This window comes from Cnephaeus nilssonii (assembly GCF_951640355.1).
Source record: "Cnephaeus nilssonii genome assembly, chromosome: 2".
NCBI lineage: Eukaryota > Metazoa > Chordata > Mammalia > Chiroptera > Vespertilionidae > Cnephaeus > Cnephaeus nilssonii.
The window spans coordinates 75,115,830-75,131,869 of NC_137073.1; the positions used below are offsets into that span (position 1 = coordinate 75,115,830).

Here is a 16,040-nt window from a genome sequence, read left to right on the forward strand (position 1 = left end):
TTATAATAAATATATATTTGGTCTTCATTCTGGTTTCTGGCACAGAGCTCCTAAAACATTGTAATTTCTTAGCCATGAGAATGATAAAGGTGTGTTTTGTTATGAGGTGACTTTTGCACCCCCACCTAAAGATGAGGGCTGGTTGCCAGAGGAACCAATTATATAATTAGAGGATTGGAAATTTCAGTCCTATCCCCAAACTTCCCAGGAGGGAAGAGGGGCTGGAAATTGAGTTCAATCACCAATGGCCATGATTTAATGAATCATGCCTATGTAATGGAGCCTCCATAGAAACCCAAAAAAGAGAATTCAGGGAGCTTCTGAGGTGGTGAGCCACATGGAAGTCCTGGGTGACTGGCATGCTAAGAGAGGGCATGGAAGCTCCAAGCCCCTTCCCCAGACCTTGCCCTATGCCTCAATTTATCTGGCTGTTCCTGAGTTATATCCTTTTATAATATACTGGTAATCTAGTAAGTGAAATGTTGAGTTCTGTGAGCCAGTCTAGGAAATTAATTGAACCTGAGGAGGGAACCTCCAATCCATAGCTGGTCTGTCAGAAGCACAGGTGACCTGAAGTTTGGGTTGCGGGGAGCTGTCTTATGGGACTGAACCCTTAACCTGTGTGATCTGCTGCTAACTCTGGTGGATATTGTCAGATTGAGTTGAATTGTAAGATACCCAGCTGGTGTCCAAAAACCCATACATTGTAATGTTGGGTCCCGACCCCTTTATTACTAAAATGTAAGCACCTTATAAGATCTCAAGTTGTTTTGTTAGGAGACAAAGCTTTACATCAAAATAATAAATCTCTAGAGTAGAATTTAAAACAGGGATAAGGAAGGATTTTCTAGACACACCAGAAATAATTTTGTGTTATTGGTTATCTGCTTAGAATGTCAGCCCAACTAAGAGTCTGTTTATTAGTAACCCTCAACTTACGACCCTACTGGTTCTTAACTACAGTTGAAAGCCTACCCATGTCCTATTGTTGAAAACATTTCAAAATATAGTAATATAAAATAGCTATACACTTTTATATATAGTATATATGTACAGCTTTTGTTGTTCTTTTGCCTTAGTGTCCATTGTGACAGTGTTATAAAACATTATTTATTATTGGTTTCTCATAGGAAGAGTATGAAGAATTGCTTCGTTATACTATAGTGACTCCAAATATTGAACCAGGTACTTCACAGCCATCTCATTCTAAGGGAGAAATGGTGCCAGATGTTAGATTTCAAACTATAATTGATGATATTCTTCATAATCAAGGTTATGTATATTTTTTAAAACATCTCTTAATTTAAGATATTATTTGAGCTTATTAATGCAATTGACTTATGATTGTGAAAATGCTCCAGTCAATGGTGAATATCACTATTATCTGGGGAAACTCTTTACATTTTAATATGTTATTCTTGGCTCTTATATGACAGCTGGATCTTTGAGCTTCCTTTGACTATTACTTTTCTGAAAAGTAATAAATTTAAAGCAACACTGTAGCCATTGCATGTCTCTTAGTGAAATATGTAACATCTCTATATTTGTTCTAATGGTTATTTGTCCGGATTATCTTGAAAAACAAATGTCCAACCCCCCAAATTAAAGATGGTCCATAGGTAGCCCTCAGAACCCCTTAAGTTTATGAACCATGTGCTAGGACTTTGTCAGAGGTATTTATATACGCATAGAGGACTGTTTGAATTATCACCACAAACATGAATCCATTCTTGGACTATGTCAATGACAGATTGAGAGCTAATACAAATCAGGATGTATGATGATAGATGAGTAAAAGGTTGAAAATGAAGAATGAAGCTCCTTTTACCTTTTTGTCCCTTATTTAGTAAAGAACAGGATCCCAACAGCTCACTCTAAATAAGGGTACAGAAAGCCCTTGTAAAACAGCTCTGATAATGGGCAGTTATCAACAATAAGTAAACGCTAAGGATCCCTCCTTGAAGGCACATGACACAGCCTACTCACAGTCAGCAGGCTCCTCGTTTTCTGATAAGTCGCAGCCCTAGTGTCTATTGTCCTTCTCCCTCTGTAGAATGGCATTTTCTTTGCTTCTCAATCTTTGACCTATTGCATTGGATCAACAAATAGATCCCAATTGTAAAATACATATACTCATTCTACTGAATACTTTCTATCCAGATTTATTGATCTTTAAGAGATACAACCCTTGAATTTATTAATTTTTATATCAGTGATATTGACCATGTTTTGATTATACTGGCACCTCAACATGGAGTTCCTACTGAGCAAACCCAAAGAGCTGCATACTCCTTACAAATGAATTTAGGCAATTACTAGTAGTGTATTAGCCCTCTAAACCTCTGCCCTTAAGGTGGTCACCAAAAGCTTGTTTCCTTTTCCATTGGCTACAGTATTACTGTACTGTTGTTCCCAGTGACACAACACAGGAGTCCTTTCCTTGCCCCAACTCTGCAACCTTTCAAGGTAACCCCTGTTCTTTTCTAGTATGTAAGGTAGTATTTGTTTATGCTCTGCCTTTATCAAAAAGGACTTGAGACCTAAGCATACGACATGCAGTGAATTTAGATTATTCTGATTTACGCATAGACTTGGTTAGAATGGACTGTGTAAATTTATCATCCCATTCCCTTTATTCTTAGTATTGCCGTTGTTTAGTATAAGTGCGGTGTGTCAGAGGGGCAGAGTCATTCTTGTGAGGTTTTTCCCACTTTCCTTTTCACCGTGTATTGACTAAAGGTTCCTGAGGTGGAAGTAAGGAAGTCCCTGTTGGTGGGGAACCGGTGTCACTTTAGTTTGATTGCAGCTAGTGAAAAGCAGCCGGCCCCTGGAAATATCCAATGTTATTAGACAGCATAGTCTTTCTAAGTTCCAGTGTCATTCATCCACTGATTCTCAGTGTGAATTGAATGCCACAGTAAACTGAATTCTCTTTCATCCATATTTGGTGGGTGAAATCGAGTTTATTAATAATAATATTTTTTCTAGTTTCAGAGTCTTTTCTTTATTCTTGTTTTTTGTTTTAATGTTCCTCTAACCCCACCATGTTATATTTTCTTTGTTCTAAAATCTTATTGATATACCTCAACCTTCTTAAATTAGGTGTGTGTGAATAGGTATTTTATTTAAAAGTGCTTTGGGGTATTTTTCTTTACAGTAAGAAGAGAAAGAGAAACAAGGACGGAAGTTAGAAAAGGACGTGATTTAAATATTTCAAGTCATTCAAAGACAGAAGGTATTACTTTTCCTTAGCTTGTTTTTATTAATATACAACATTTTGTGGGTTGATGAATATTACCTATGTAGTAAGAGGAATATTTTAGCATATTACTTATTGGCAGGATTTTAAAATACTGTTGTTGCTAATTTATTGAGTAATACTATTTAAAATAATTTTATAATAATGAAAATAGTACAATTAGGACAAACAGGTTTATTTATTATAGTATGTGACATCCTTAAATCTTCTAGGTTAAAGGGCAATTTTCTTTTTAATATATTTTTATTGTTTTCAGAGAGGAAGGGAGAGGGAGAGAGAAAGAAACGTCAATGATGAGAAAGAATCATTGATCAGCCTTCTGCATGCCCTCTACTGGGCACTGAGCCCGCAACCCAGGCATGTGCCCTTGACCAGAATCTACCAGGGACCCTTCAATCCGCAGCCGACGCTCTGTCCACTGGGCCAAACTGGCTAGGGCAAGAGGGCAAATATTTTTAAAGATTCAAAAGGATATCAGATAGTTTGGCTGATTTAAATTTTTTCATAAGGCAGTATTTCCCATTTTTCAGGCATTTGCGTACTAACTTTATGATTTTCTTCCTATCTTTATTCCACATGTTCTATCATTTAAGTGTTTTTCTTCACAAATATTCATTTTTAGCTTTTATTTTAAAAGAAAATATGTTACATATGTTATTACTGTTTATAACATAAAACTAATACATATTTGTTACAAATAGAAAGCAATGGTAAAAATAAATGCAACTCAAACAAAGTTATTAAAGTTTGGTTGAATACTATTGGTGGTGTTGTGTTCAGCCTGATTAGCAAGTGTTACAGAGGTTTTAAAAGCATACTAGCACCAGATTGAAACTTTTTCTTTGACATAGAATAAGTAATATAGTAAAAATAGGACACTTTTTATACTAGGTGATTCAATGTTATTTAATGTAAGGGCCTTTTAAGCCACCATATAAGAAATGCCTCTCACTTACATAGAAGGCTTGGGCAATGTAATTTCTGAGGGATCTTCCAAGGTCTTTTTTTTTTTCCTTCTTTTACTTTTATTAGTATTTATTTCATGCTGAATTTACTCTCAGGTCATAAGTTTTTGTTTCTTCAGTTTCTCCTGGGGTATCTTTTTCTTCTGTGCAACCTCTTCTTCTGGTTTGGAACAGTCTGCTCTTTTTCAGTAAAGATCGTCTCAATGTGGCAGGGAGAGCTCATGTATGGGTTCATCTGCCCACGAGCTCTGAAATTTCTGTACTGCATCTTAAGAGTTTTATTCACTTGGATGTGCTCAGGTTGGAGCTGGATATATGAAGCATCTTTACTTGAGTATAGGAGGCATCTCATGCTGATTAGTCCTAAATCAGTGACAATACTGAAATTTAAAATATCCAGATTAAGTACACTGAAAGGTCATTTCTCTGCATTTTCCTCAGCCTCTATAGTAAATGACATCTCCCAGCCTTCCAATGTAAGTCCTCACCAGTTTGGGTTGTTTTCAATCTGCCGTAACCACCACAACTTCTTTTCGTTCTAGGGTTGTCACCAGTGTCATCGCCAAGGAAGCCTTTTCACCCCGTCATGGATTTTTTCAGTTCAAATCTTTTAGGCGACTCTTCCACACCAGGGTCTGGTTCTAGTCATGCAGGTGTCCATGAAATACTTGTGGGCAATTCTGTTGTTTCTGAAGAAAACCTTCAAAAGGTGGAAAGTGTACTGGATCTTTGGAGTTCAGGTCTTAAGGTATCGTTGTTGGATTAGTATAATAGTTTTGCTCTTAATTCCAGTTTTTCTTTTATTTTAAAATAAAAGGTTCTTTTTAATCTTTAGTTTTAGGAGATCAGTCCAATGTCTAAAATCTGTGCTTCTCAGTCTTTGATGTCCATATGAATCCCCTAGGAATCCTGTTGAACTTCAGCTTTTTATTCAGTTGTATTTGAGGACCTGAGATAATGCATTTCTAACAAGATCCCAGCTGATGCTGCTGGTTCAAAAATCATACTTTGAATAGCAAGGTTTTAAATAGTTGATGGAACAGTCTACTGAATTTCTCAGATGTTCTGAAAGACTGTATGTGACTGAGACACTCAGTGAACCTTTACTATATTGTAGCTATGACTAATGAAAATGTCTCCTTTAAATGAAATACAAAATCCAATTTTAGCAATTTGTATTCATTTTATAGCCATTCTTATAGCAACCACAATGTATAACTGATATCTCTATAAAAATTGATGTTTATTTTTAGTAATGTTAGTGGCCTTTAAGTAAAACAAAGTATTACAGAAATGGCAGGGAGCCTGGCCGATTTGTCTCAGCAGTTGAGCATCAACCCAGGAATCAAGAGGTGTAAGTCACCTGGAGTGGTGTACCACCAACCACTAAAATTGTTCTAGGTTCAATGAACCATATTATCTGATTTTTGATAACATGATTATTTGGTCTTTTTTATTTATGCCAGTTGGTAGAGTGAAAAGGGGTCAGACTTAGCAGTTTGTTAAGGTAGCCATTGTGATAAATTATTTGGGGGAAGAAAGCATCAACTCCCATGGCTCCCACTATCCACCTCTATCTAAATAACATCCAGTCCTATGGCTCAGCCTAGCGCATGGCCCTGCATTTCCTTTTCCCTGACCCAACTTAATATGGACATTTAAGTTCTTGAATAAACAAAGAATAAGACCTGAAATTTTTTTAAATGACAAGATTTAATACAAAGTAACTTAAAATTTTAAAAAATGCATCTCTTTAGTATGGTGAATGTGAACTAAGAGGAGCTGTAACTGTTGAACTTATAAATGTTTTCATTAGTGATTTTTTTAAAAAATAGCTTTCATGTTGATTGCTTGTTCTGATTTTTTAAAAGTGTTTCTTAATTTTGGTGTAATTTTAAGAAGCACTATTAAGGAACAAACTGCTTAGTTATCAGTATATTTATTTTTCAGTCCAACGTCATATCTGAACTAACTAAATGGAGACTAAATTTTATTGACTGGCACCGTATGGAAATGAAAAAAGAGAAAGAAAAACATGCAGCACATTTAAAACAACTATGCAACCAGATCAACAGCTTGAAGGAGCTGCAAAAAGCCTATGAAATCTCCATTGGGAGAAAAGATGAGGTGTTCTTTTTTATATTTCTTTTTAACTGAGATTCAGTAAATGTCTTGCTAGATAATAAATGTCAGGAAGTGCCCTAGTTGGTGTGGCTCAGTTGGTTGGAGTGTAGTCTGGTGCACCAGAAGGTCATCGATTTGGTTCCCAGTCAGGGTACCTACCCAGGTTTCGGGTTTGATCCCCAGCCGGGGCAGGTGCAGAAGGCAACCAACAGATGTATCTCTCTCACATCTCTCTCTCCCTCACCCTCACTTTCCATCTCTCTTCCTTTCTCCCTCTCTGCCTCTCTCCTTTTCCTTCTTCCTCTCTCCTTTCTCCCTTCCTCCCTAAGAGGCCAAGAAGTGGGGTTTTTTAGGTCATGCAAGATACAAAGGGGAGATCACTTCAGAAATTAGTAGAAAAATAGGTGCATAGATATACAATTTATCTTCCTATTAAACATGCCATGGTCATGCCATTTTATCTTTGAGATCAATTTTGATGTGCTTGGAGTTTTAAGAGTACATGCTAAATGTACATACTAATTTTTCCTTCTTAACTGCCCTTAAGAGCACTTTAGGGAACCAGCATTATCCAGTTTTTAAGCCGTCTTTTTAGGGGTTATTTTAAGTTTCTCACATTATATCTGTGATAAGTCTTTATTCGCTGAAGAAGTCTGTTTTTTTATTGATAAACAGCACCTTTTATTTCACTTTCTGTTAGCCTGTTAAGAATTTGAAAGTAAGGTTCAGGTGCGTGCTAATTTTGTGCCTGCAGACAACACCTTGAACAAAGCAGGTGGGCAACAAATCTGTGGCTGCCCCCAGAGGATGGCGGCTTTCAGAGAGAAGGGACTCCGCAAACACCTCAACTGCTGGTCTGTAGATGCAGCCCTCACTGTTTTAATTAACTAAAGAGTCCGGTGTTTTTTAAAAATATATACATTTCTTTTGGTATTGCAAGGTATGATATAAAATTGAACATTTTTCATAGTTTACTTTTTTAAATAGATATTAATATTAGTCATTTTCTCTATTGTCCTCAAAACTCCATCTTAAGGCTTTTAATATTAAAGTATCACACATAAAAAAGAGTTGTACATATATGTCCAATTTTTTAAAACAAAGAAAGTGGATAGCCACCACCATACAACTTTAGAAAGAGAATATTAACAATATCTTAGAATGTGTGCCCTTTTCCACTTTTAAAAATTATTTAAAGAAACCAGAATAAATATCTATCAGTAAATGTGCCCAGTTTACAAAATCTCTTTTTGTGGCCATTTTTAGATAGACGTTTCAGCTACTCGGTACTTTATGAGAGAGTATTGTCTTAGGATTTAAAAGCCTCCATAAATTTTATTTTTATAGAACAAGAATAAGCCCAGCCATTGTGACTCAGTGGTTGAACATGGACCCATGGAGAGGTTATGGTTCAATTCCTAGTCAGGGCACATGCCCGGGTTGCTAACTCAATCCTAGTAGGAGTCATGTAGGATGCAACTGGTCAATGATTCTCATCAATGATCTTTCTATCCCTCTCTCCCTTTCCCTTCCTCTTTCTGAAATCAATAAAAACATTTAAAATATAATAAATAAAAGAGCAAGAATAATAACACTGAAGAAGTACATCAGAGTATGACTATTTTCGTTTATGAGTTTGTTGAATTCAGAAAAAAATTATTAAACAGTTATTGAGCCCAGCCAGCCAGCGTGTCTCAGCGTGACTCAGTGGTTGAGTGTTGACATATGAACCAGGAGGTCACGTTTCCATACTGGGGGTTGTTGGCTCAATCCCCAGCAGGGGGCATGTAGGAGTCAGCCAATCAATGATTCTCTCTCATCATTGATGTTTCTTTCTCTCTCTCTCTCTGAAATTAATAAAAATATTTTTTAAATAAAACAGTTGAGAAACTTATAATCCAAGGTACTAAAGGTGTTTAGTGACTAGAAAGATATATAAAATCTGGCCTCTGCCCTCAATCCTAGTCAATAAATACTTTTTGTATATGTAGCAAAACTTTCAATGTATGCTTGTTTTTCTTGAATTAAATGTCAATACCATATAGGGTAGGGCACAAGTAGATTTATGTGAAACACAGTTTATTCTTGTATTAATTTTTAATTATTGTGTTATTTTCCACAGGAAAAACTGTAAACATACTTGTATCCCACCCTGTATTAATTTTCATGTACATAAATGTATTTTGGTGATTACCAAGATTTACACATAATGAAAATTCTTTCTTCTTTTGTTCCCCTTCATATAGTGTATTCATGTGGAGAAGTTTTTTGGTCTTTTTAAAGATAATAATGAAGTTAACTGGATGAATATAGTAGTGATCCATTGATATTCTCTAGCACTTTTGGATATATGAGAAAAATCACTTTACTAGTAGCTGTTATTGTAACATCACAATAATTGGCCTAAATGCTGTTCACAGGTGATTTCCAGCTTGTCTCATGCTATAGGCAAACAAAAGGAAAGGATAGAGTTGATGAGAACATTCTTCCACTGGCGAATTGGCCATGTCAAATCCCGACAGGATGTAAGTATAAAAACGAAAAGATGACTGGCAAATATTAGACTTCTGAATTCAAAATTGTTTAGGATCACATTTTAGAACTCTTGTTAAAGTCAAAGAAGGATTTATTATCTAATAAGTCAAAATGAATTTAATGTTGCTCTGTTTTCAAGGAATTTGATTTTGGTATAGTTTGGGGAAAAATACTTCATATTTTATAGATCTATTGATATATCATTTCCTTTGTCACAATAGGTTAGTAGGGATTGTACCTAAATTACAAATGCCTTGGTAATGGAACCCCTTTAACAAATTTGACTCAAATATGATTATGTGAAGAAAGAATTTACAGTCTTTAACATATCATATGCTTCTCATTTTGTTTCTCCTTCTAAAATGCCTGAATACATTCTCCTCAAAAAGAGGCAACACTACAGTTATCCTATCTAATAAAAGGGTAATAGCAAATTAACCATCACTCCATCACAAAGATGGTGGTGCCATAGCCACAAGGTGGTGGCACCCAGTCCTCTCAGCCCCACCGGAGTCCCCCAATCCCGAGTGGCCGCTGAGAGAGGGCAGCATGAGCGGCCTGGCAGAATGCTTGCTTCGTCGCCGCAGCAACAAGGCAAGCATTCTGCGCCTGGCCACGGATGGGCCTCTGGCCAGGCCAGGGCACGGATGGGCCTCTGGGCCGTGGAGAGCCTCTGGGCAGCGGGCGTGGAGCGGCCAGGCCCCACAGAGAGCGACTGGTGCACGGATCCCTACTAGTACATTATAAAATTGTATAAATGTTTGTTGTGTAGACTTGCATTAGAGTGAGAATTAAAGCCATGTCTGTATAGCTTTTTAAAAATTATCCTCAGTTTGTACATAATTTAAATTTGAACATTGTTCATTTTAATTAATAAGAGCTAACTCAACATATCAGAGTACAGGGAAACTGAGAGAGAATAATAAGTTATTGTATCAGAAGTGGAAAAGTATGAATATGTATATATCCTACAAGAAGACAAGAGTATAAAGACTTAAGAGTGTAGGAGGTGGAGATATATATATGTATGTGTGTGTGTCTGTGTGTATACATATATAGTTTTAATGTAATGCTCATGTGAGCCATTGAGTGATCTCTGTGCATTATTTCCAATAAATTAATATTAAATGTCAATATTTTTTATTTATTTTTTTCCAAGTTTTATTTTTTTAATTCTTTTTTTTTACATTTCTTTATTAATTAAGGTGTTACATATGTGTCCTTATTCCCCCATCACCCCCCACCTCCCATTCATGCCCCCACCCCCCTGTTGTCTGTTTCCATTGATTAGGCTTATATGCATGCATGTAAGTCCTTTGGTTGATCTCAAATGTTAATATTTTTTAAACATTAATATTTAGTATTAATAACATCAGTATTTAATATTCCACTATTAGGGAATAGGATTCCTCCTAATGCTTTCATTTTTTAATTAATCCCAATAGATCAATCAACATTGATCAGAATGAAAAGAGCTATTTAAAATGAGTATTTAGACCATATTTTGAAAGTTATTTATCAAGTGACATAATGAGAATATATTGTTTTTATGTTAGTTGAAATAGTTGAGGCTGCCATCACTTTTTGAATAGTAAAACAAATTTAAGAAGATTGAAAATTGGAACTACTTCTTCAAAATAATTTAAATTCATTGATAAAAAGAATAGCATATGTTCCTATTTGAATCAGTTTGGCACTATATATGATGCAAAGTATGTAAATTAATCTTGCTTATGGTGGTGTCCACCAAGCCGAAGGGAAAACGATGCCATTTGAAGCCACAGTTACCTTTTCGTCTTCCAACCACTCTATTGTCCTAGTCCTGGTTTCAGCTAAAAGGTCATGCAGATTCAGAACTAAGATGGCAAGTGGCAAATTACTCATTTTCTTTCACTTGTTTTTTGTTGTTGTTTTTCCCCTAACTTGATTAGTTACATAAAACAATGATGTGTAATGGATAAGAAAGAACTTAGGCTCTGGAATAAAGCAAGAATGGCTTTTCCCTGTCTACTTGGGCAGGTTACTTAACCTCTATAAGCCTGTTCTCTATGCAGATAAGAATAATTACACAGGATTAAATAATAATGTATGTGCACTGCTCACCACTGTGTTATGTTTTGTTTTATTACTGCCAGTATATTTACCAGTGCACTGTGTTTTAAGTTTATAATACTTTCACTTAGGCTTATGAAGGGAAACTCGCTGACCAGTACTTCCAGAGAACTTTACTGAAGAAAGTGTGGATGGGCTGGCATTCCACGGTGCAAAAGAAATGGAAGGACGTGGTGGAGCGAGCTTGTCAAGCAAGAGCCGAAGAAGTTTGTGTCCAAATTTCCAATGATTATGAAAACAAAGTTGCTGTGGTAAAACTTATATTTTTTTATTTATTTTTACTTTCCTTTAATAGAAATAAACAAGATGGGTAGCATCACTCACTGTTACTTTACTATAGTTAAGCAGAGTGACCCATTTCTAATTCCATTTAATGCAGTTTATCTTCAAATGAGACTATGTGACTATTTGGGAAAGAACAATGAGTCAGATTTATAGACTTATTTATTCTTTAAAAGTTGTAACTCTGGCCTCCAAACTTATGTTGGAACTCTTGTGTGTACATGTGTCTTGACAATTTAAATCACTCATAGATCCTTATGTCTCTAAGAAAGCATGCTTTCTTATACTTCTTTTGGCTTTTATTTAGCCAAAAATAGAGACCAAAACCAAAAATGTTTATCCTCTTGTTAATTTAAATAAACTTTATTCATATAAAGTTGGATACAAATTGGAATTACTTTCCCATTGACTTTTAATAATAAAATTAACATTGTTCCCACGGGAAAACATTTGAGACTCAAAATGAAATAAAAACTATATTGAAGAATGCAGTAGGCCTCTTGAAATAAAATACGAAAAGGAAAAAATATTTCATCATTATAGTACAAAGTTCTTAATGTTAAAAATCAGTATCATAATACAGACAACTTTCTGCAATTGAAAATGACATGCAAAAAATGGAGTCCCTTTAGATTTGGTCTGTGGAAAAAGGTGTTGCAACTAATATCACTTTGCACTTTAAATTCTATAGTATCATTTAGTTTTTAAAAATGTTAATATTGCAGGCACTTAATTTTTTTTTCTAAAGGGGTGAGGGCTGTCTGTGGCTCTTAATGTATTTTGTTTAATATTCTATATTCTACATAAAAGATTTATGGTAAGAAGTGATATATCTTTTTGTATAATTAAAACACATCAGCAACCTTCAGTGGGACTGGTACACAATTCCCCTTGTTTGAACCTTCATTTCATGGTTAGAAATGGAAATGGTGTGTTGAAAGACACTAAAAGTAAGATGCACCGTTTAAAATAAAGTGAGACACAGAGCAGAAGAGGCATGTGGCAAAGTGTTTTTAGTACCTGTATTTCACCTAAAAATACTTCACAGTGTAAGTCTACTTTTTAACAATAAATAATATCCTTCCTTGTATTACAACCCTTTTTAAAAAAATTTGCCTTATTTTAGTTATCTGGAGCTTTGGAAAATGCAAAAGCTGAGATCCAAAGAATGCAACATGAAAAAGAGCACTTTGAAGATTCCATGAAGAAAGCTTTCATGAGGGGTGTGTGTGCATTAAATCTTGAAGCCATGACAATGTTTCAAAACAGAAATGATGCAGGTTAGTGTTTTACTTCAGAGTCTCTGCCTACTTTCAAAAAGAATTTGAGATTTCAATGATTAGTATGGTCTACAGTACTAATTTTCTGCAATAGATATGTCTCATCCAGGCACACTGTATTTTTTTACAAATATTAGTAATTTACAAATATTAAAAAATTAGTAATATTTTTACTAATTTCAGAGAGGAAGGGAGAGAGAGAGAGCAATAGAAACATCAATGATGAGAGAGAAACATTGATTGGCTGCCTCCTGCACGCCCCCTACTGGGGATCGAGCCCACAACCCAGGCATGTGCCCTTGACCAGAATTGAAACTGGGACCCTTCAGCCTGCAGGTGGATGCTCTATCCACTGAGCCAAACCAGCTGGGGCCAGGCACTGTATTTTTAACTTCATAGCGTCATATCCAGTTTTAAATCCATCATGAAAATTCACTTACTCAGGGTTTCTTATGGTATCTTAGATCTGAGCAAGTAAACTGTTGACTCTTAAGTACATAGGCTCAGAGTTACAACAATGCTTTGAATGTATAATGCCTTTAAGTGCAAAACTTCTATTTTTGTCTTTTTCTAATTAGCCAATTTCCTTGGACTATTTTGTTGATTAAATATTTCTTATCTAGTCATGGTTTCCCATTTTTAAAAATTGCTCGTTTTCCAGTTTAAGAGAAACCGCAATTAAAACTCATTTTCAAAAGTTATAAATATAGGTCTATAGAAATAAAAAAATTAAAAAATTATTTCAAGAAAAGTCCATGTATTGGCTCGGACCTGAGTTGTTTGTATCAGTTTCATGAAGATGGCTTGAAAGAGCACATGACAAGAGTCCTTTGCCACCAATTTGCAATGAGGCCTAGTTTCCTTTTTGGGTTTGGGTTTTCTTCTCTGAACAAACAAGATAATATAAACCTTCTTTACCTTATTTAGCTTAATAGAGAGATTCTTGTGAAATACACTTGAAAACGCTTTTAAAAAAAGACTAGTAATTATAGCATGACTCAACTTACATGCTAAAGTATTTTTTCTTTTACAGTGGCTTTTTAGAAATATGTATTTTTATTGATTTCAGAGAGGAAGGGAGAGAGAGATAGAAACATCAATGATGAGAGAAAAATCATTGATCAATTATCTTCTGCGTGCCCCACACTGGGGATCAAGCCCATAACCCAGGCATATACCCTGACCTGGAATTGAACCGTGACTTCTTGGTTCATAGGTCAATGCTCAACCACTGAGCCACACCAGTTGGACATTACTGTAGTCTTAATTCATTCAAATCAGCCTCCCATGTTTCATGTAAAACATGAACATTTTTGCAGTAGTTCCTTATAGTAAATCCTATCTAAGACTCATGGTTAACTTACACATGAGACAGTTTCATTTTGTAATGTCATTAACATGATTTCATTCCAGTGAATAACTTCTCTGTGCTTCATTTTAAAACATCAACAAACTTTTATTATATAAACTGCATGTTGTGGGTGACAGTGAATTAAAGCAAATTGTTTTCTCTCTGAAACCGTTGAGGTATATGGCCCATATATAGGTTAGAAACATAGAATTATAGATTATCAAGGCTAAATAGTTTATCTTGTTGATACCCCAAAGTGTGCTTGATTTCTCTAATAAATGGCTTTTTAATTGAGTATCAATGCTAAAAACAAACTTACCACCTCCTATAATAGACTAGTCTGCTTTCATTTAAAATTATTAGCAAGTTATATGTATTAAATTGATTAATTTAATTATCTACTCAGAAGAGATATTAGGTTCCACAAGTAAGGTGGCAAATTATTATTAGAACTTCTTGCATTTAATTACAAGAAATCTGTTTTTCATAACATACTTATGAACATGAATTGACTTAGGACAGAGTGTTTTGCCACCTTTATAAATTGACCATCTTAAATTTTAAATTCAAATATAGCTGTGTCTCCTACAGGCAAACATCCATAACAGGATTTAAAGAAAATGTATTCTGATAATTACCCAACATGATTTGTTTTGCTCCTGTTGCTTTCACATCCACTGACTTCTGTAGCTAATGCCAAGTTCTGGGAACCCAATGGATTTTGGCCTTGTGCTATCTATACTAATAATAGAGGAATATGCAAATTTGCCAGGACGCCGTCACATAACAACCAATCAGTACGGGGGTGGGGCCGCGACCGAGAGTTCTCAGCATGCCTGTGCCAGGGGTCCAAAGGGTGCGGAGAGGAAGGGAGAGCAGATAGGCAGTTAGGGCAATCAGGCCAGGAGGGGAGAGCAGTTAAGGGGATCAGGCTGGCAGGGGAGAGCAGTTAGGGGCATCAGGCAGGCAGGCAGGTGAGCGGTTAGGAGCCAGTGGTTCTGGATTATGAGAGCGATCCCAGATTGGAGAGGGTACAGGCCAGGCTGAGGGACACCCCCATCATGCACGAATTTTGTGCACCGGGTCTCTAGTGTTTGTCATAATGAGGGATAAAGATAATAGGAATAATAAGACACACAGTAAGCAGTAGTGCTGGGGGAGCTACCAAAGGCAAAGTTCACTGTGATCTAATGCTGGATTTGCTCTGTGATATTTAGGTTTTGTGGCATTTCAATAACAGCTATTAGTTCTCACAAGAAAAAAAATCACATCTGGCCCCATTTCTTCCCTTAAAACAATTGCTTTTTATAATGTACTTTTTAATAATGCAATGTTCCTAATGTATCTGTCTTGTTAGAAAAAAACTAGTATTTGATTTTTTTTAATTTGTCCTGATTTTCTTCTGTCATTTGCTATGTATCGCCTGTTGTGCAATATCCTAAATCTTATAGATCATAAGTTAGAAGTTTATATGAAGAAGGCAAAGTGTGCCTGACCAGAGTGGCTCAGTGGTTGAGCATCGACCCATGCACCAGGAGGTCATAGTTCAATTCCCAGTCGGGCGGGGCACATGCCTGGGTTGTGGGCTGGATTCCCAGTGGGGGACATGCAGGAGGCAGCCAATCAATTATTTTCTTTCATTGTTGATGTTTCTATCTCCCTCTTCCTTCCTTTCTGAAATCAATCTTATATAATAAGGAGTTAATATGCCAATTAGAATAGATGGCGGAACAACCTTCTGGAATGACCTTCCGGGATGACCAGTGGGTGGGGGGCGGGGCTGCTGCAAGGGCTGAGCTCCTTGCACGAATTTTGTGCATCAGGCCTCTAGTAAAAATATATTTTTAAAAAAGAGAGAAGGCAAAGTGTGACAATAAAAATGGCCTTTAAATGATACCTGCCAATTTTCAAAGCAATTTTAGGAAGAGTAGAAAAATACTTAATAATTGAAAAAATTTATCCCAGTTAAAGCAAGAATAATTATTAAAACTTACAAACAGGAACTGCATATTCCCCCCAGTTTAAGGAGAGTGGGTCATCTGTCTCTCTTCCAGTGAGTCCCTTGGCCAGACCTGACCTAAAAACAGACAGTCAGAATCACTTTTTATCAAAAGCATGTTAAACTCAGTGTG

The 16,040-nt window shown here is 36.0% G+C and overlaps 1 protein-coding gene across 14 annotated transcripts in view; it reads left to right on the plus strand.

Moving 5' to 3' along the window:
- The window catches only part of POC5 (POC5 centriolar protein), a 31,100-nt gene that overhangs the window by 5,308 nt on the left and 9,752 nt on the right, over positions 1-16,040 (plus strand). For 13 of the 14 annotated variants that reach the window (XM_079793758.1, XM_079793764.1, XM_079793754.1 and 10 more), the window contains 7 exons: positions 1,131-1,272; positions 3,158-3,235; positions 4,767-4,972; positions 6,175-6,351; positions 8,769-8,873; positions 11,067-11,246; positions 12,404-12,557. In XM_079793758.1, the coding sequence (XP_079649884.1) occupies positions 1,131-1,272; positions 3,158-3,235; positions 4,767-4,972; positions 6,175-6,351; positions 8,769-8,873; positions 11,067-11,246; positions 12,404-12,557 (1,042 nt within the window). The remainder of the gene's footprint in view (positions 1-1,130; positions 1,273-3,157; positions 3,236-4,766; positions 4,973-6,174; positions 6,352-8,768; positions 8,874-11,066; positions 11,247-12,403; positions 12,558-16,040) is intronic. The other variant, XM_079793757.1, reaches the window with a different exon arrangement.